This window comes from Camelina sativa, chromosome 19 (assembly GCF_000633955.1).
Source record: "Camelina sativa cultivar DH55 chromosome 19, Cs, whole genome shotgun sequence".
Taxonomy (NCBI): domain Eukaryota; kingdom Viridiplantae; phylum Streptophyta; class Magnoliopsida; order Brassicales; family Brassicaceae; genus Camelina; species Camelina sativa.
This window is the reverse complement of record NC_025703.1, coordinates 6,912,164-6,932,650: the sequence shown is the minus strand read 5'-3', so window position 1 is coordinate 6,932,650 and position 20,487 is coordinate 6,912,164. Positions and strand designations below refer to the sequence as shown.

The 20,487-nt window shown below is 35.4% G+C and overlaps 4 protein-coding genes across 4 annotated transcripts in view; 3 read left to right on the top strand and 1 right to left on the bottom strand.

The window, feature by feature from the left end:
* Positions 1,390 to 3,024, top strand: LOC104765251 (serine/threonine-protein kinase WAG2). The gene has a single exon (XM_010488934.1). It carries the CDS (start codon positions 1,410 to 1,412, stop codon positions 2,856 to 2,858), a length of 1,449 nt encoding a protein of 482 aa, XP_010487236.1. The 5' UTR covers positions 1,390 to 1,409; the 3' UTR covers positions 2,859 to 3,024.
* On the top strand, positions 5,958 to 6,638 carry LOC104765249. Its single transcript, XM_010488932.1, has one exon. It carries the CDS (start codon positions 6,064 to 6,066, stop codon positions 6,208 to 6,210), a length of 147 nt encoding a protein of 48 aa, XP_010487234.1. The 5' UTR covers positions 5,958 to 6,063; the 3' UTR covers positions 6,211 to 6,638.
* On the bottom strand, positions 10,643 to 12,903 carry LOC104765248. The gene is made up of 5 exons (XM_010488931.2): positions 12,360 to 12,903; positions 12,010 to 12,266; positions 11,886 to 11,919; positions 11,129 to 11,790; positions 10,643 to 11,025 (listed from the first exon to the last, which is right to left on the bottom strand). The coding sequence occupies exons 1-5, from the start codon at positions 12,760 to 12,762 to the stop codon at positions 10,765 to 10,767; spliced, it is 1,617 nt and encodes a 538-aa protein (XP_010487233.1). The 5' UTR covers positions 12,763 to 12,903; the 3' UTR covers positions 10,643 to 10,764.
* LOC104767510 (protein STRUBBELIG-RECEPTOR FAMILY 7-like) overlaps positions 17,869 to 20,487 on the top strand; it is a 4,845-nt gene continuing 2,226 nt past the window's right edge. The window contains exons 1-11 of the mRNA XM_010491529.1: positions 17,869 to 17,968; positions 18,569 to 18,701; positions 18,794 to 18,865; positions 18,971 to 19,036; positions 19,122 to 19,193; positions 19,281 to 19,349; positions 19,441 to 19,512; positions 19,608 to 19,673; positions 19,760 to 19,822; positions 19,907 to 20,238; positions 20,319 to 20,479. Coding sequence (XP_010489831.1) covers positions 17,869 to 17,968; positions 18,569 to 18,701; positions 18,794 to 18,865; positions 18,971 to 19,036; positions 19,122 to 19,193; positions 19,281 to 19,349; positions 19,441 to 19,512; positions 19,608 to 19,673; positions 19,760 to 19,822; positions 19,907 to 20,238; positions 20,319 to 20,479 — 1,206 coding nt within the window. The remainder of the gene's footprint in view (positions 17,969 to 18,568; positions 18,702 to 18,793; positions 18,866 to 18,970; positions 19,037 to 19,121; positions 19,194 to 19,280; positions 19,350 to 19,440; positions 19,513 to 19,607; positions 19,674 to 19,759; positions 19,823 to 19,906; positions 20,239 to 20,318; positions 20,480 to 20,487) is intronic.

The following is a 20,487-nucleotide window of genomic DNA, read 5'->3' as shown; positions in this document are numbered from 1 at the left end:
AAAATAAGTATTTTTAAGAACTAATAATATAAATTTAAGTATAAATATTTATTCTAAAATATTGAAACTACCATTTGCAAAAGATAATTTTATGAAATTGTTATAAAATTTAAAGTAAAATAGATTAGTTTGCAATTTTTTAAAATAAAAGGTGTTAATTGTAAAATAAAAATAGAATCTATTAAGAATATTATTTTATATAAGAAAAAATAAAGAAAACTATTGAACCAAAATTCATCTCTATTATAGAAATCTTCTATTATAGAGGAACAAAAATAGAGAAAACTATTGGAAATGGTCTAATATATTATCATAAGTTGTCACATACAACTTTTACAATATGTTTTGATTTCCAAAACACGTTAATAATGAATATATTCCATGCATGATTTGCATTCGTAATCTCTTCTCTTTCTTTGATAGATGAAAAATCATGAGATACGTTGATTTTTTTGTTTTGCGAGTCGATTATTATTTTTAGTTTTTTTGTGATAGGTTAGATAGGTTAGTATTTATTGCCTAGCGACTAAAAGTCTAAAACGAAATAGTATGAATAATAGCAGCAAATAGTGTCTAGTATAGTGAGTTACCCTATTTGGCAAACGTATCAACAATTTGTATGTGACTTATGAATATAACTAGTAGTAGAAATGTAGAATGAATATAATTACTCCTTAAACGTTATAGATAAGATCGTTAGTGTAGACTGTAGAGTAACGTAAGTGTGATGAAGCTAACTTTGAGGAACGTTAACAGCCAAGCTGTTACTGCCTCATTAATGCACACAGACTCCCCAACTTAATTTCACTGACCATATGTTTCTTCACATCTAATTTTTTTTTTTTAATGTAAACTCGATCCTCATCTTTGTTACGCACCTAAATAAAACCTAAAACAATTATAAAATCTTCGTGAAAAGTTGAATTTGTATTTTCCCGTCAAGTCTTATGTTGTTTTTCCTATAATTAACTTAGAAATTGTTATGCCTTTTAACAAAAAAAAAACAAAACTTAGAAATTGTTATGAATTATGACATTTTTTTTTCTCGAGCTATTTTTCACTTTAACTTCTTATTCTTCTTAAAATATAAAATCGTCGGTGTTTGATCATGTGCTTGCACACCCAAGATTAGTCATAATGACTTTCACTCATGTTTTTGTAATTGTTTATACTTGAATCAAATAACCCGTAAAGGTCAAACCCATTATCACTTTCCCTTGTCATTTCCCAACTTCCCAAAACTCCCAAACACAATTTTTTTTTTAATTTAATCAATCAACTAATAACTAATTAACTAATCAAAAAACACCCTATCTCACATCAAGTTTCCACCATCATCTTTATAAATATCTCAGAATCCTCTGACCTTTACACACACAAAGAAAAAAAGTGAAGCAAGCAAACAAAAAATGGAACAAGAAGATTTCTACTTCCCTGACACCGATCTTGATCTCAGCTTCACATCCACCGTCACAGACCGTACATTCGCCTCCTCAAGCGCTCGTTCAAGCTTAACCTTAAGCTTCAACGACAGACTCTCCACTTCCTCAGCCGTAACGACCTCCTCCGTCTCCTCCTCCACGATCAACCACCGCCGTCATGATCCTCACTGGTCAGCAATCAAATCTGCAAAACTTCTCTCCTCTGACGGAAACATCCACCTCCGTCACCTGAAACTTATACGCCACCTCGGAAGCGGAAACCTAGGCCGAGTCTTCCTCTGTAACCTCCGTGACTCATCCGCAAGATTCGCTTTAAAAGTCATCGATCGCAACTGTCTCACGACGGAGAAGAAGCTCTCTCAAGTCGAGACGGAGGCAGAGATCCTCTCCTTGCTAGACCACCCTTTCCTCCCTACGCTCTACGCTCGTATCGACGAGTCTCACTACACTTGTCTCCTCATTGATTATGCACCAAACGGAGATTTACATACCTTGTTACGCAAGCAACCTGGTAACCGTTTACCGATTCAGCCGGTTAGGTTCTTCGCCGCCGAAGTTCTCGTCGCCTTAGAGTATCTTCACGCAATGGGGATCGTCTACCGTGATCTCAAACCTGAAAACGTTTTGCTCCGTGAAGACGGACACGTCATGTTGTCAGATTTTGATCTCTGTTTTAAATCCGACGTCGTCCCTACTTTTAAATCTCGCCGGTACCGGAGAACTTCTTCATCTCCGTCGCTTCGTCGGAGAAGAAGCGGCTGCTTCTCCGTGCAAACGGAGGAAAAATACGAGAGAGAAGAGATCGTGTCTGAGTTCGCGGCAGAGCCAGTGACAGCGTTTTCAAGGTCTTGCGTCGGAACACATGAGTACCTTGCGCCGGAGCTAGTCTCCGGAAACGGACACGGAAGCGGAGTTGACTGGTGGGCGTTCGGAATATTCCTTTACGAGATGTTACACGGAACGACGCCGTTTAAAGGAGAGAGCAAAGAGCAAACCCTGCGTAATATAGTATCGACCACTAAGACCGCGAGTTTCCACGTGGACGGTGATCTGGTGGAGGAAGCCAAGGACTTGATCGAGAAGCTTTTTGTGAAAGACCCGAGGAAAAGGCTAGGATGCGCCAGGGGTGCGCAAGATATCAAGCGTCATCCGTTTTTCGATGGGATTAAGTGGCCGTTGATTAGGCATTACAAGCCACCGGAGGAAGTTAGAGGTCTTGTGATTAAGAAGTCGTCAACTAGAGCACATGTTGGTCACGTGACCGCAGTTTCACCGCGACGGAGGAAGTCGTTTTTGTGGAGGGCGTTGTCTTTTTTACTGCGCGGTAAAAGCTCTAGTGGTGGGAGTAAAAACCAGAGCAATAGTAATTATTACCATTATGTGGGCAAAAGCTACGCGAGTCGTAAACGTGTTTAAGGCTGTCTCACTCTTTCTTCTTTTTTTTTTTTGTTTCTTTAATTTTATCTCATACGATTTTAGGGTTAAAAATATATGTAGAAGGCGTGTATATGATGTGTATTAGTGTATGTATACAATAGGAGATTCAACGAATTTTGTATATGGAAGTTAAATTATACGTGAAAAAAACAGTCTTTAATTTGCCTTGCATTGATTTTTTTTTTGTTTATCATCGTCTATCGTCTATATATATTATTAGCAAAAGAATGCAAACTCAGTGAATGCATGCACTAGCATAGCTTCATCAATGACGTGTTCGATTCCGGCGTTGGTAGCTGGACCAATGTACCATACGGTCCATACTACTATTTATACCCCACCCAAAGGAGAGAGTTTTAAAAAACTTAAAGTCGAACATCAATTAAGATAGAACATATTTGTAAGTTCAATAAAAATGAAACGATTTCTGTTTTTTTTTCTTTTATAGATACATACATGATTGATGATTCGTATTAGAATTTAGAAATTTTCAAGTCTAGTTAATGGTTCACAGAACAAATATCCGTAGTAATGGCTGCTAGTGTCGCAAGACCCATTATATTCAAAATGGTTTGGAGTTAAATATTGGGCCCTGACCGTTAGGGCGATTCATTCTCAATGCAATTGCTTGATACTGGTTGGGCTTAGAAGCCTTTGAAGTCTTAGACCGACTAAAGTGTATATAATACTGTATATATTATTGGTGTGTATAATTATAATGTGTACAAACGATGTGATTGGTGAGGATATAAATGTGATCCGAATCTGTTGTGATCCGGAAATTGATACTCGAAGTGATGCAGGACTGATTAGAAAAATGAGGGAGAAATCAATGAGGGATGATTTTGTTCTACCCACCAGCTGTAAAACCGCACAAATGATAGAGAAACGGGAACAGTCATAATCTCTCTTACAGATTTTTGTGTTCGTAACTTAATATGGCAATGGTTAAAGATAATGTTTTCAAATTTAATTTGATATAGTTGGTCGTCCGACCATAATCTAGAAGATATGATATTGTTCGTATTAGTTTAATTTGTGTTACCGATTTACATGCAATTTAAGTAAAATAAATCACATATCTTAAAATACTTGCCAAGTTAAACAAACCAAATGAAAATTCAATTATAGACGTCTAAAGTATACTTTGATAGAAAATTATAGAAGAAGCTAATTTACATATAATTTGACTGGTTTGATGTTTAGGATGGTTCTATGCTGTAAGAGATTGTTAGGTTTGATGAAAATATGAAAGTTAAGATTAAAATAAGAGAAGCGAACCAAACAAACCTACTCAAGTGGAGAAACCGAAGATAAGATTGCCGGTTCTATGTTCCCCTAAACCCAATCTCAATGTNATTAGAATTTAGAAATTTTCAAGTCTAGTTAATGGTTCACAGAACAAATATCCGTAGTAATGGCTGCTAGTGTCGCAAGACCCATTATATTCAAAATGGTTTGGAGTTAAATATTGGGCCCTGACCGTTAGGGCGATTCATTCTCAATGCAATTGCTTGATACTGGTTGGGCTTAGAAGCCTTTGAAGTCTTAGACCGACTAAAGTGTATATAATACTGTATATATTATTGGTGTGTATAATTATAATGTGTACAAACGATGTGATTGGTGAGGATATAAATGTGATCCGAATCTGTTGTGATCCGGAAATTGATACTCGAAGTGATGCAGGACTGATTAGAAAAATGAGGGAGAAATCAATGAGGGATGATTTTGTTCTACCCACCAGCTGTAAAACCGCACAAATGATAGAGAAACGGGAACAGTCATAATCTCTCTTACAGATTTTTGTGTTCGTAACTTAATATGGCAATGGTTAAAGATAATGTTTTCAAATTTAATTTGATATAGTTGGTCGTCCGACCATAATCTAGAAGATATGATATTGTTCGTATTAGTTTAATTTGTGTTACCGATTTACATGCAATTTAAGTAAAATAAATCACATATCTTAAAATACTTGCCAAGTTAAACAAACCAAATGAAAATTCAATTATAGACGTCTAAAGTATACTTTGATAGAAAATTATAGAAGAAGCTAATTTACATATAATTTGACTGGTTTGATGTTTAGGATGGTTCTATGCTGTAAGAGATTGTTAGGTTTGATGAAAATATGAAAGTTAAGATTAAAATAAGAGAAGCGAACCAAACAAACCTACTCAAGTGGAGAAACCGAAGATAAGATTGCCGGTTCTATGTTCCCCTAAACCCAATCTCAATGTTTTGTCTTCTTTCAACATCTCTCCTCTTTTTAAGCCCACCTTTGTCCCTTTTAAACTCTTTCTTCTTCTTCTTCTTCTTATTCGAGTTAAATAATTGTGTTGAAGCCTATTCAATAATTTTGTTAGGATAATCATTTCCTTTTAAGGGTTAAAAACAAGTAAATTATATATGCATCACAGCTGTGCTAACCGCGTTTCTTTCTTTTTTTTTGGTAGGAGTGCTAACCGCGTTTCTTACATTTATATATAAAGACAAAATATAATTTTCACGATAGTTTTTAAGACTAAATTTGTCTTTATTAATAAGATGAAATAAGTTTTGATAGAGCGAAATTCCAAATGTTATACTCCTTCGTCATATATCTTTTCATACTCAGATGTCATACATAGCACCACATTCAAATTCAGATCTACTACAATCCTAGAAAATTATAATAAATCAATAATACATAACTTCACATGTTTAAAGGATTTAGTCTTTATTTCGGTGTATAGGATTAGTTATATCAAAAGAAACTTGCAAACTAAAAAATATAGATAACACTCTTGCATAATAAGATAATATATATTCTTGGCAGCCCATGATATAATAGATGGGACACTAATCTAATATAATATATATGTATGTCAAGAGCTATGATTTCATGAAAGTATAGTTCCTTGGAGAATTAAAAGCGAGCCATGCAAATCTCAATGTCAATGAATTAAAAAAAAAAGACCATGTTCATCTCCTCTTAATTTACTTCCTTATTATTTACTACATGCACTTCTTCTTTTTCTTAGCTATATATACTCATCAAATCCTTCTCTCCTTCATCAGAAATATTTCATTTGCACTCTCCTCCTTCACCCACAAAGGGTTTTTTTTTTGGGTGGCACCCTAAGTTTCAACCTTTGGTCAGTACTATAATTAACATATATAAACCCTAAGTTTCAACCAAATGGCAGGACTAAAGAGAAAGTTCAACAAAGGTCACGCCTTTACAAGCAAATGTGTTTCTTTGGTGAAGGAACAACGAGCTCGTCTCTACATTCTCCGTCGTTGCGCCACCATGCTTTGCTGCTGGTACATCCATGGCGATGAGTAGAAAAGAAGCCTTTGAAATTCTCCTTCAAATTAACCTCTACGTGTAACTATATATGTATATATATATATATCCCTCTCCTCTAGGACCGATCTATGTCCCTTCTTCTTGAAGCTCCATTGATGTTGAAGCTCTCCGTTGGTGTTGGTGGCTGCTTGGTTGCATGGCTTTGAAACCTCTCCAAGAACTTTTGATTCTCTCTCCTCAGTTGGTGCAATAACCCTGCAAAAACCTTGTTACTTTTTTTAACCTAAAGATATCAATCTTTTGGTTTTGCTTTTTTTTTGGTTTGTTTTCATGGGTTATTTTGCATCAAGTGAAAGGAGAGATTTTATCCGCCGATTGAGCTGGCGGAGTTTGGATGAAGTTATGTAAGAAGACGAGCTCATACTTTGAAATCTTTGGGAAGTTTTGGATTTGGTTTCATTTTGACCCAAANTTTTTTTTTTTTTTTTTTTTTTTTTTCTGATTGTAATCAATACGACGACAAACTAATAAAACGAATAAAATAAACTTTAGTTTTGGCAAAACTTTGGTTCTTTTATTGGCTCAAACTAGGCATGGGAATCCGATCCGATCCGAATTGTCTGAACCGAATCGAACCGAGATTCGGACAATTCAGTTCGGTTATATTCGTTTTCGAGTTCCGATCGAAATGGTTTTCAAACAATTTCAGTTTTGTCATCGGTTCGGTTCGGAGAAACAAAACCGACGCCGAAATTTAACCCTAGGTATATAAGCTAATACACCTGTTTATTTCATTAGTTCCTAATCTAAACCTAATCTATCTAAACTCTTCCTCTTAGCGGCGATAGAGAGATCTTCGAATTTTTGATCCGATCTTGTGTTTTCTTGTCCCGATCAACCTTGTGTTTAATCTTCAGTGTAAGTTCTTCTGTCTTAATCCTTTTTAAGTTGTGGTCGTTTAAACAAACTCAAAACTGGCTAAATTTTTGTCGGTTAAAGCCTTAAACGACTTGTAATCTTTCGTCTACTGTTCTAAAGCATCGTGTAGTAGATTTTTATTGTTGTCCGTCTTTGATTCATTGTATAGCTCTAGGAATGTTACTTGTTAGGACTTATGATAATGTTGTTCTTGGTTTGATTCTTTGCCTTTGATGTCCGATAGTTATGATGGTTCTCCTATTTTTTGCTTTTATTGATAGTGTTAGCAGACTTTAGATTGATATTTTTCTGATATGTTAGTTAACAAATGCGACATGATTTGATGTATAGATCTAGGGTTGTTACTTGTTACGACTAATGATAGTGTTGTTCCTGGTTTGATTCTTTTTCTTTTATGGTCCTCATAGTTTTTGTTTGTACTGATCTTTTTCATTTGTTGTTACTTAACAGATGTCTCATGATTCTGGAGAAGAGAACTTTGACCCGGTCCTAGAAGAAGAGATTGATGATGGTCCGACAGCTTCTTCAGTTGGTGGGAAGAGAAGACGAACTCAGCCTACAACTTATACTCAGCCCACAACTTCTCCTCTACCGTCTCAACCGAGGAGAAAGCCAGCTCATAGATCTCCAGTTTGGGAGCATTTTGTTCAGCAAGCACATGATCTGGCAATCGCCAACTGTCGGTATTGTGGTCAAGAGTTAGGATGTGACATAGTGATTCATGGAACAAGTGCTATGAAGAATCACATTAATAGGTGTAAGTTGTACAAGATGCATCTAGAGAGTGGTAGTCAGAGTGTGTTGGTTGGTGATAGCAGTGGTGTAATGACTGCAATCAAGTATGATCAAGCTTTGTTCAGAAGGTCTGTGAATGAGATGATTGTTCTTAATGAGCTGTTGTTTGCATTTGTGGAGTCCGAGGGTTTTAGAAGATTATGCAGCAACATGCTTCCCATGTATACGGTTCACTGCAGGAAGACAACCACATCCNCTCATCTAAGATCATCAATTAAGGGTGTGATGAAGAAGATGTATGCAGAATATGTGATGAAGTTGAGCGTAAGTGAACAAGTTGTACTAACTACTGCTGGAGTTATACCTGATCCTGGAGTATCAGCAAGTGATTTATTNCAACCACATCCGATATATACAGTATGTTTCTGAGAGAGAAAGGAGCTTTGAAGGAGCTGTTTGGTAAGGAAAAGCAAAGAGTTTCTATGACAACCGATATATGGGTAGCTCCCACGACTTGTTGTAGCTACATGGTGGTAACAACTCACTAGATTGACAGAGATTGGAAGTTGCAGAAGAGGATCATTAGTTTCAAGCCAGTGACAGATCACAAAGGTGATACAATTGCTGAGCACTTGGTAGCCTGTCTTGAAGAATGGGGAATTGAGAAGGTATTCATAGTAACAGTGGATAACGCTAAGGGGAATGACAAGGCTCTAAGGGTATTCACTGATTCTTTGATCATGAGAGGACCTGATGCTTTAGTTAGTAATGGTGAGTACCTTCATATGTGGTGTTGTGCGCATGTCCTTAACTTGAAAGTGAGGGATGGTTTATCCAAACCAAAAAGGAGTATAGTGTCCATCAGAAATGCGATAAAGTATGTGAGATCATCAGGTGATCGGTTGAAGTTGTTTCTGTTGAGGGTTGACACAGGGAACATAGGTAGAGGTAGTTTGTGTCTCGATGTTGCTACTAGGTGGAATTCGACCTATCTAATGCTGACAGCCGCAATCAAGTTCCGGGTTGCATTTGAGAAAATGTTGGCCGAAGACAAGTTGTATAACGACTACTTCATGGAGACTGAAGAGAATCGTGAGGAGAATGGTGATGAAGCTGAACAGAATGGGCAGAAGCGTGTTGGTCCTCCTACTTTTGCTGATTGGGATCAAGTGCAGATAGTTAAGTTCTTGAAGATCTTTTTCAACTGCACTTTGTCATTCTCAGCTAGCAAATCAGTGACCTCTACTGTTTGTTATAATGAGATTGTGACGATTGAGAGGAATCTTATCAATCTAAGCACCAACGGTGATGTGCTACTAAAGACAGAGGCGATGATGATGAGGAGTAAGTTTGAAAAATATTGGGATGGTCTCTTAAACATGAATCCGCTTGTCATCATCGCAAGTGTGTTTGATCCCACGAACAAGATGCAGTTTGCTGGTCTTTGCTTCGACAAGCTTTATGGAAAAGACAGTGTCGAAAGTACTCATCTAAGATCATCAATTAAGGGTGTGATGAAGAAGATGTATGCAGAGTATGTGGTGAAGTTGAGCGTAAGTGAACAAGTTGTACCAACTACTGGTGGGGTCGTAGCTGATGCTGGAGTACCAGCAACTGATCTGTATGATTTGTCGGATGAGGATGGTTATGAGAAGATGGATACGCTGTACTCTGAGATGGTGGCTGAATGCACAAATGAAGAATGTAGCAGTGAGCTAGATATTTACTTGTTGGAGAAACCAGTGGCAAGGACTCCAACTGCTTTGGGATTGGACTTTGATGTTCTATCTTGGTGGGGGCGAAACAGTTCTAAATTCCCAGTCTTATCTGAGCTAGCTAGAGATATCTTTGCTGTTCAAGTGTCTTCGGTTGCTTCTGAATCCGCATTTAGCACAAGTGGTCGGATATTGGACCCGTATCGTTGGTTTGCACCCACCAATGGCTGAGAAATACCATTCAAGCTGAGAAATTAGCAAGCTTAGTTCAGATGTTTGAAGAATTGCAGTTTCATGAGTCCTTAGGTAACCCATTTCTCATAATTCTTACCTTTTTCATTACTTTTATTTTGGAATAATGACTAATTTAGCATTATTTTCCTTGTGCAGCTACACAAAATGCGACTCATCCAATTGCGGATCCGTGATCTAGAGAAGAACAAAGGAGACTAGAACCAAATAATGATCTTAAAAGGTTGTCTCTCTTTCTCTACATTTTTTGCATAAAAAAAAACTCATAACAATTAACTATTTTTTGGAATGGAGTAAGTAGAGAATGACAATATACCAAATGCCTAAGGTGAGAGGAAAGGATCATTGGTATATTGTCAATTATCTTTCTCTCTATTGGCAAGTGACTTATTTTTTGAACAATTATCTCCTAATATCTTTGTGTCTTTCGTATTAGACCTTCATGGAGACTTTTGTAAGTGTGTATTTTTGTAAATTGTCTCCCATAGTCTCTTTATGTATAAGAGAAGTAGGATTGACTGATGTACACTTGTACTTGATGTTTTTTGTAAGCATGACTTGTATCCTATTTTAAGAAGAAGTTAAATGTCATGAATCATATTCTATTTAGATGTTGTTGTGTTGTATTTGCTCATTGATGTTGGTGTGTTGACAAGTCTCACTAATGCCGAAATAACCATACATCCGAACCGAAATAACCGTGTCCGAACCGAACCGATCCGATCTATTAGTCGGTTAGATTCGGTAGAGTTTTTAGATTCCGAATAAACCGATACCCGAAAAAACAGACCCGAATTATCCGAAAAAACCGAATTCACAGGCCTAGCTCAAACTCAAACTAAACTCATCTTATTATATTATGCGAACCAACATCTTAACCGGGTTCCGGTTCAGTTAAGATTTATTACAAGAACCTACCTAGTTCCGGTTCAAACAAAAAGAGCACTCCTCAAAGAGGGGACATCTGAAGGGCATTATTATCTGATCCAAGCCTAACCGAGTTCACGTAATCAGTCGGGCAATGGTCCGAGAGACCAGGAACCAACAGTCCCATAAGCCTAAACAAGATCCTAAACCATCCTTCTTTGTAATCCGTTCCATGAGTATACCCCATCGTCAAGCCTCGAACCAACTCCCAAACCGCGATTACATGACCAAAAATCTCGTAACGGAAACCGTAAGGGTTTGGATCCGGTTCATCCTCTGCTTTCTGTCATATATACAACAAAACCATCATTAGTCAAAAGCCAGTTTCACCATTTTTAAATTTGAACTCCTTAACTTTATCAAGTCACAAGTAATGATAACATTACCGTCTCGTTATAGAAGCTGTCGTAGTAAATACAGAGTCCAAAATGCTTGTAGAGGAAAGTTTTGTCGTCGTAAGGCAATCTTGGAACAAGATCGTTGCAGTAAACAACTCGAAAGTATCGGTCAACAGGTTGGTTCAGTTTAGCTTTCATGAATAAACCAACCTCTCTGTTCCCTATTCTCGGTTGTCCAAACGTGTAAACTCCAAGCAGCCTATTCATTATCTCTGTTTCCTCTTTCAACACAAGCAACGTGGGAAACAGTATAGCTAAAGCACCTCCTAAGCTGTGACCCGTGACTACAAATTGAGCGTTTTCGTGTTCCGAAAGCAAACGTTTCAGAATGATTCTGACAGCGTAATAGGCGCTTCTCTCTACCATATCTAGGAGATTATTTTTATTATTCTCTTCCTCAGAGAAGGTTTGCTTGAAGAGATGGTAATAGAAAGTGGGAGTGTCGTCTCTGTTGCCTAAACCCATTGCTTCAAGGAAACCCATGTGAAGCTTTCCCACATTGGGGATTTCATACCAAGAATAGTCGAAATCAGTTCCCCAATCATCTGCATCAAATGGCTCAGTGCCTCTGAAGCTGATTACTATCAAGTTTGCATCTTTCTCCTTATCCGTAAATATAAAAACTTGTGTAGACATCTGCTTCTGATAATCTGCAAACATATACAAAAACACACACACATGCATGTGTATAAAACTAAAACTGTCTGATTAAGCAATGCTAAAACGCTAAAGCTCATCTTCTCACCATTCCAACAATCCAAGAACTCCACCAGATTCATCTGCAGGCATTAAAAGATGAAAACTTTATATAAAGTTGGAAACTTTTTTTTCCTCTCATGATAAAGTTTATGTACTTGATAATAACTTACCTTCCAATTAAGATCAACGACGTTTTCAACAACCTTGGAGTTCTCATACGCAAGCTTAGACGCCATCACACACAAATCCATAAGCCCACGACTTCCCAATTCGATTTTAGCATTTCCAGAAGAACCTGAATTGACCGAGTCAATGCCCTCCAAGTGTTCGACGAAATTCCATTCCTTATATAGACCAATTCTCCCATCAAGTTGTCCAATCGTACTCACAAATGTCACAGAGCCTCTCTTTGGTATCACAACTTTAGCTATAACACCAATTTAATTAACATTATTACTAAACCATCCAAACTCATAACAATATGATTTTAAAGTTTCGAACTTTATTATTATTAACTTACCTTGAATCAACCTGAGAAGCAAACCGAAGAATCCACCATTTGCAGATAAGAGATTGAGGAAGAAGTCAATGACGAAACCTGTGTATTCCATCGGCGTTCGGAGAAGTCTGATGATCTTACGAACGAGGATCGAAACAACGATTACCAAACGGTGATCCTCTGCTTCCTCATCAATCGTCATAGTGCTCCATCCTCCGTTTTCAGGCCGCTCCAAGAACTTTTCTTTGCTCGTTTCGTCGTCCCTGACACCGTACCGGAACAAGTCTCTGAACCCACCTCGGTGTGGTCGAACAATCAAGTAGTTCGACCCGTGAACCGGATTCGAGCCCGATTCGTTGTCTTTGTGCATGTCCCCTCTGTTTTTGTTTTCAATGGAGGCTAGCTTATAGTATTGTATACGCATGCATATAGTGATCTCTCTCTCTCTCTCTCTTTTTCTCTGTTTTGTATTTAGAATTGAATTTGTTGCAGAGGGGAGGGAGAAGTTGCTTTATCTAGGACCTAGGTTAAATGTTTTCGTCATTTTCTTTTTTTGGGACTAGAGATTCTGATTTCTTTTTTATAAAAACATCAAATTCTGATTTTATTATATACTTTGTAGCTTGTAACTTATTTTGAAATTCATTTTTTTTTTGTCAATAATATTGATTCAGAAACTTACTCACCACCCATTTTCTAATTGAGTGTATAGTAAGGAACATTGTCGTTGATAAAATGTGCATGCGTGATAAATCTCACATTTTAATGTGCTTTTATAAGTCTTTCTTTATGAAACTTGTTGACTAATCAGTATGGTTGATAAGGTAGATATTAGAATCTTATATAGTAAAAAAACCATTTTTCTAAAGTCTTCTATCATATTTAATCAAAAATTGATTAATTTCTTTTGTAGTCAGTCCTATTTACTACTCTATACTATATGGATTAGAAGGCAAATTTATCAATTTAAGCCAATTTTATTTTATAATAATGTTTAAATACGTTCGCTTTACATATGTTGTTTTAGCGTTGGAATCTTTCTTCCAAACACAAACTATAGAAAATCCCGTCATGGATTATATAACTACAATTTACTTTTTTTTTTTTGTCAAAATAACTACAATTTACTTTCTTCACGTTAAATATAAAGTTCAATTATTAGATAAACAATTATTGGTTTTGTGGAAATTAAAGAATCTGAAAATATATAACCCTGATTGTTTTTTTTCATCCATCTTTTTTTTTTCGGGTCAATTTTTAATCGATAGAAAGTAAAAACTGTGTTCTGTAAAGGACCAATGCAAGAAAAAGAAAAATAAAAATTGGACAAAATGAACAAATTTAAGATAAACGTTGGCACGTGTGTGTTGATGTTCAGAATGTGGGCCTTTCATTACAGTGGCCCAACAAGTCCGCGTGCCTACGTGTTTTAACGTGTTCTGAAAGTGAGCCGTTGTCTCCAACGGCCCAATAAACCATCACATCTGACGGAGAGTTCACGTGTCATTTCTTTCGCATTCCGTCTTGCTCATATTTTAACAAGTGTTTCATTGGCTCCCTCGCCGTCTCTTTCTAAGCTAAGATTAAGATTACATACATAATCATTTTTTACTAGAATGTGTAAGGGACCAAGGACCGGTCGGTTAAAAGCAACCCTCTCGTTGTAGATAGATTAAGAAAGTCCCCGGTTCTATCATTTTTATTCAAGGCTTGTAGCTTTTTTGGAACAAATATATAAACTTCTTATCTTGATACCCACGTACGTAGCACGTCAGTTCTGTCTCCTAGCTCTCAGTTCTCACTCGTCACTCCTAAGCCTTCCCGAAAGAAAGTAACAACTCTCCAACAAGCAAAGCATTTTTTTTCCTTATGTGTTTCTCTTTTTCTCAGGCGAGTATATATAAATAAACAAAACAAAATGCACCATTTAAGTTAGCTTTTCATTTTTATTATTCAAATAGCAGAATAATTTTCGCTTTTCTATTTCAGTATCGAGAAAAACAAATGCTATATTTAAAATAAAAATATGTACTATTTTCTATGTTTGTCTTTCAACGGGAATTTAGGTGGACTACTAGTTAACAAGTGGCTTATTTGATATTCCTAGAAACTAGTGTTGGAATAACTTTCAGTACTTTATTTATTTAAAATTATAAGATAAAAATATGTTATTCGGTCCGTATATAGCATGAAAACCATATACAATACGGAGTCCCTAGACTCCGAAGGAATAAACCGATAAAGAGCATAAAATACGTATGAATAGTAGTACTAACGACCAAGTAAGTGAACTGAACGATACTAACTTACAAATAAATGATAGGATCTATAGTCTACTATATAAAGGGTTTCTAGTGGGCTGATCAATATATTAATTGACATGTTCCTTTACATTTTCGTGGGTAGACAATTGATACACCATCGATTACAAAACACACTAACAGTCACACACCGACCATTTTATTATGCGAGCAAAGAGTTCTTCTCTTGGACGGACCTACCAAAATAACGTAATTAGGTCGCCTAGCTTTTGTATGCAATTGAAAATCAAACTACCGCGTATTTTGTCGGCAACAAAATAAACGGCGACACGTTAGGCCTAGTCGCCTATTCAGGAATTAAACGACACCGTTGAGTGCGATTTAGCTTATTTTGTTTTTCAGGAAGATTTTTTTTTTTTTTTAAGAGAAAACAAATTGTGTCCCTTGTTATTTTGTTTCATTTTAAGAACTCCGTATTCATTTGTGTAATGTCATCAGAACGTACCTAATACCTACTCCATGATACAGCCAAGTGTCCAAAAATAACCAAACAAAATTAGAGCTTATAATGAGCTCAAGATTACTAACAGTGAGACAGGCAAAATCGATAAAGATATAAGGCTGATGAGATTATTTTTGTCAGTAGATAAACGTCATGTTTCATCGAAGCTAGCTAGCTAACTTGTTTGTGTTTCGTTTCTTTCTCTTTTTAAAATGTATCTTAAAAATATTTAGTTGTTAATTTTTAACTGATAAATCTTTGAAAAGGAATTAAAATATGCTAGAGAGATACATCATATCTTTCCTTATATAATTTATACCGTCTGTGTCACCCCTTACTTGCTGGCACACGCTTGGCTTCAAGTCTCGATTGATCTATTCATCTACCTAAATTCTAACATAATACTATTAAGCAGTTTAACGATATTTTAATTTTTAATTATTAGTATTATGTGGGCATCTACAAACAAAGTCTTCCAGGATTTGTAGTAAATGGTATACAACTTAATGGATTTCTAACTAAAAGTAGTATTGTCTAAATTTAATACACCATTTACTATGATAAATGAATTATATGAAAATATAGGTACATAAGTCGGCAATAAATTAGTATATAAAAAACATGCACTACTATATAAGTATATATATATATATATATTTTGGGCAAAACACTAGTATAATTCCAAAATGCTTAATTAAAAAGGCCGTTTCATATTTTTGTTGGTCTCGTCGGTGCGTTAAAAAACTAGTATCCAAACACGTATATTTTTCGCCGGTCAAATACGAAGAGGGCAAGTTAAATAATTAAATTGATAAGAAAGCGAACGAACACGAAGAAATATTCAACGAAGACACTAAGGGAGATTAGAGGTGAACCACGTACAATGACCGATTAACACGTTTTAACCAAACTGATAGTTCATTGAAATTGGGATAATCTAAACTAAATGATTGATTAGCGATGATGTAACTTTTTGTTTGACAATAATTTGTAAGTTAACGAAATGATTGGCATATAAAAAAAATCGCTTAAAGGATGTATCATAATTTTTTTGCAAAGTTAAATTTTCTTATATACGAATAATCAAATTACTTGCAATTATATCTGTCTCCTTAATAGAAAAGGTCATATTTGCGCTACAGGAATCTCGTGAGTTTCTTTAAGATGGTTTTATTAATTACTACCTTAAATACCCATAATTGCGACATTAGTGTTTGTCACTTACTCATATTTTACCCACATGTTTATTCACAAACAAAACAACTTACCTTTTCCTGCACAAACAAACTCACTTTTTTATTTAGTAAAAAACAATTAACTTTTTCACTCAATTTCCTTTTTTTTTTAATTCCACTTAGATGTGAAGGGAAAGTAATTAATCCTTCAAAGCATAATTCTTCAAAGCAATGATGGAATGACCCCAATCATAACCAATCTTCAAAGTAATCTATACTGTATGAAAGCTTCGTTTTTTTTTTTGGTCATAAAACTTAATTCAGTATATGTATGACATTGTCATTCACAGAAAAAATGTAAGTTATAAGCTAAAAAGTATATATTAAAATACAGAAAAGAAAGAAGAATATACAATACAACCTTTAAAAGCGCGTAGGCCTTATGAAAACTACAGGTAGCTATTATTTAATTTTGTATCTATTTTGAATTTTATTTTCTTTTAATTTGTGGGAACGAGAGAAATGCATAAAACCAAGAAAGACAATGTGTCAGAGAGCATAACCATGATACACCAACCAAGATTAATTGTTTTTAACAAAATTTGATGGACAAATTTAAAAGAAAATTTAACATAGTAATAAGAGCCAAACTTAAAAAAAATAAAACCAACAGTATTAAATGTAATAAAGTCGCGGTAGTTTAGTACTACTAGTTTCATGCGACTAAAATATGTTATGTAAGTTTAAACTATAAATCACTCTATCTTAATTCTTAAACTTGAAATTTTTTTGAGTATATTATTCAATTCTTTTTAATCGTCAAAGCTCTATATTAATGAGAACTATTTTCTAAAAATAACTTAAGAAACCATCAAATTCACATGAGAAAATCAGAAACCGCAAAATTTTATACATTTTGCAAAATGATTAACAAATATGTTATCACTACTAAAGTTGTATTTAGTACTCAATGAAAAAAATAAGTTCAATGTAATACACAAAATCTTTCAATTATGCTTCGAACCAAGCCGTGCCTAGTTTATCTAGTTAAAATGGTAATATGGTTTTCGGTGAATGGACTACTTAACCGCTATACTTATCCTGTTATCGGATAATAAAACTCTGGATTACCTCTCATTATAAAAACAAAAAAAATATTACTATTAAATAAAAAATAGTAATTAAAAGATGCAAAAGGAGTATTGTATATGGAAGAAAAAATTTGTAAAGCAAAGCGACGAAGCCTACTACTACTACTATTTCTATGGTTCTTGGATTCTTAGTTAAAATAGCAAAATCGTGCTTGCCAGCTTTACTCGATAAATTCGTCTTATGGCTGAAACAGTATAGTATCTAAGCTAACCAAAAATTTATCCTGAAATATAAAAAAACTACTGTTTGACAAAAAAAAATATAAAAAAACTACTATTAATTAAAATAATAATAAAAATCTCCTCAGAAGAAAAAATTTACAAAACCAGATTTTGGGTTTTTGCCATTTGGGTTTTCTTCTGTCTCATCTGCTTTTAGAGAGAGAGAGAGAAGAGAGAGAAGAAGAAGAGGGAAAGAGGAGGAGGAGGGGGAGGGAGATGATGACTGAGAATCGTCGGGTGGTGGTTTTGGCTCTGCTTTTACTCTGCATTGTTTGGTTTGAGCCAAGTTTCATCCTTGGTGCTACAGATGCATCAGATAGTGAGTTTTAATACTTCTTCTTCTTCTTATAATCTTCCACTGTGTTTTTTTTTCTAATTTCTTCCAAAAAAAGTCTCGATCTTTTCAGGTTTTTTAATCCATCGTTTTTACTTAGTTTTTTTTTTTTTTTTAATGGATGATTCTGGGTTTATGTTCCTTCTACAACTTTTGATTTCCTTCATAATCATCCCAAAACTCAAACCTTTGTGTCATAATATGTTCTTTTCTTCAAAACAGGTTTTGTTTTCGACCAAATGTTTCTTCCTTTTTTTTTTCTCACACCCAAATCTTGAAACCTTTTTTCCTTTTCCACCCACTTTTTGTATTTTTGTTTGGTTCCTTTCTTGTGTGCTTCTTCCCTTTTCTGGGGTTTTTTGTTTGTTTGGGTTCAGTCTAAAGCATTCCTTCAATTAAACAGGAAAATTAAACTTCTTTCAATATTATCTACTTACATAAAACCTTCAAATGATATCAAATCTTNTGGGATCTGCTTCAAGGAACCGAAAAAAAAAAAAAAAAAAATCATCAAGATGATTATGATTTCAATCTATATGTTTTAGAATAGTTCACTAATGGTCTTGTGGTTCTCAATATGTGCAGCTTCTGCGTTGAACATCATGTTCACCTCCATGAATTCTCCAGGACAGCTATCACAATGGACAGCATCAGGAGGTGATCCTTGTGGCCAAAACTGGAGAGGCGTTACTTGCTCTGGTTCACGAGTTACTCAAATGTATATGACTTTTATAGAAGAGATTGCAAAAATTGAATATATCACTTATTGTTTCTTGTATCAATGCTTTTTAATACATTACCTACTTGCAGAAAGTTACCAAGTCTTGGACTGTCTGGAACACTTGGATATACGCTTGATAAATTGACTTCTGTTACTGAGTTGTAAGATTCATCTTCCATGATATCACCAAAGTTTTTACTTTTGTTTGTATTTGATAGTGTGGCTTACAATCATGGATTGTTTTTTTTTTTTGCTGAAACCTGCAGTGATCTAAGCAACAATAACCTTGGAGGCGATTTGCCGTATCAGCTTCCTCCAAACTTGGAGCGATTGTAAGTTTGATGATTCTCTCTGTTACATGTTATTACAAGTTTCTTTGTGTGTTTGCAAGTAGATAAATTTCTGAAATTTGTCTAGGAATCTTGCTAATAACCAGTTCACTGGATCTGCTCAATATTCCATTTCTCTGATGGCACCTCTCAAGTACCTGTAAGTTCTTCTATTATTTATCTTCAAACATCTGTTGGAGAAAGATTGGTTTGGTTATCTAATACTCTCCATTTGTTTTTTGTCCAGCAATCTTGCTCACAACCAGTTGAAGCAACTAGCTATCGACTTCACGAAACTTACCTCTCTCTCTATCTTGTAAGATCGTTTTTTTCCATTAGTTGAATCAGTTAAGAAACTTGATTAGTTGATAAACAGATGTCTTGACATTTCTAATGTATGTTTTCAGGGACCTCTCTTCCAATGCTATCACAGGGTCTCTCCCAAACTCCTGTAGCTTTCTTACAAGTGCAAAATCAATGTAAGACTTCTTTTAAGTAGGTCTCAATGTATTGAAAAAAGCTCACTGCAAAGTGAACCAGTTAATACTAACATTGTGTCTATTGAACTTCACAGTTATCTTCAGAACAATCAGTTCTCAGGTACCATCGATATCCTAGCCACCCTTCCTCTTGAGAATCTGTGAGTAACTTAAGCTTTTCCACTTTTAGGAATTTATAACTTGTAAACACCTGTTGAATGTTGTTTTCTGAATGCTTCCTCCTCAGGAATATTGCAAACAATAGATTCACAGGCTGGGTTCCTGATTCTTTGAAAGGCATTAACTTGCAGTAAGTTTTTCGTTTACTTTCTTCTGTTCTTGGATCATTTTTCCTAATCTAACTAATTATTTTCCTGAATGATCTTGGAAACAGAAAAGATGGTAATTTATTCACTTCTGGGCCTGCACCTCCACCACCTCCGGGTACACCTCCGATCAGTAAATCACCTACTCCGAAATCCGGTAACCGTGAAACCCGGTCCAATGGTGATTCCAGTAGTAGTAGCAAAGACTCCAACAAATCAGGGATTGGAGCTGGTGGAATAGCAGGAATAGTCATTTCATTGATAATTGTAGCAGCAGTCATAGCTTTCTTCTTGTTCAAAAGAAAAAGATCAAAGAGGTCATCATCATCCACAGACATTGAAAAGACTGATAGTAACATTAACCAACCCATTGTACTAGCTTCAAGTGAATTCCATCAAGGTAATAACAAATTAATTTTTCTTTTGTCAAAAAGTATATACATTATATGATTTTCTAAGTTTGCAATCATTTGGCTGCAGAGAATAAGTCTGTACAGAATCCACCATTAGTTGAGACAAAGAAACTGGATACTTCATTGTCGATGAATCTACGCCCTCCACCAGCTGAGCGACATAAGTCGTTTGATGATGATGATTCAACAATGAGAAAACCCATTGTTGCAAAGAAAGCTGCTGTTGTTGTTCCTTC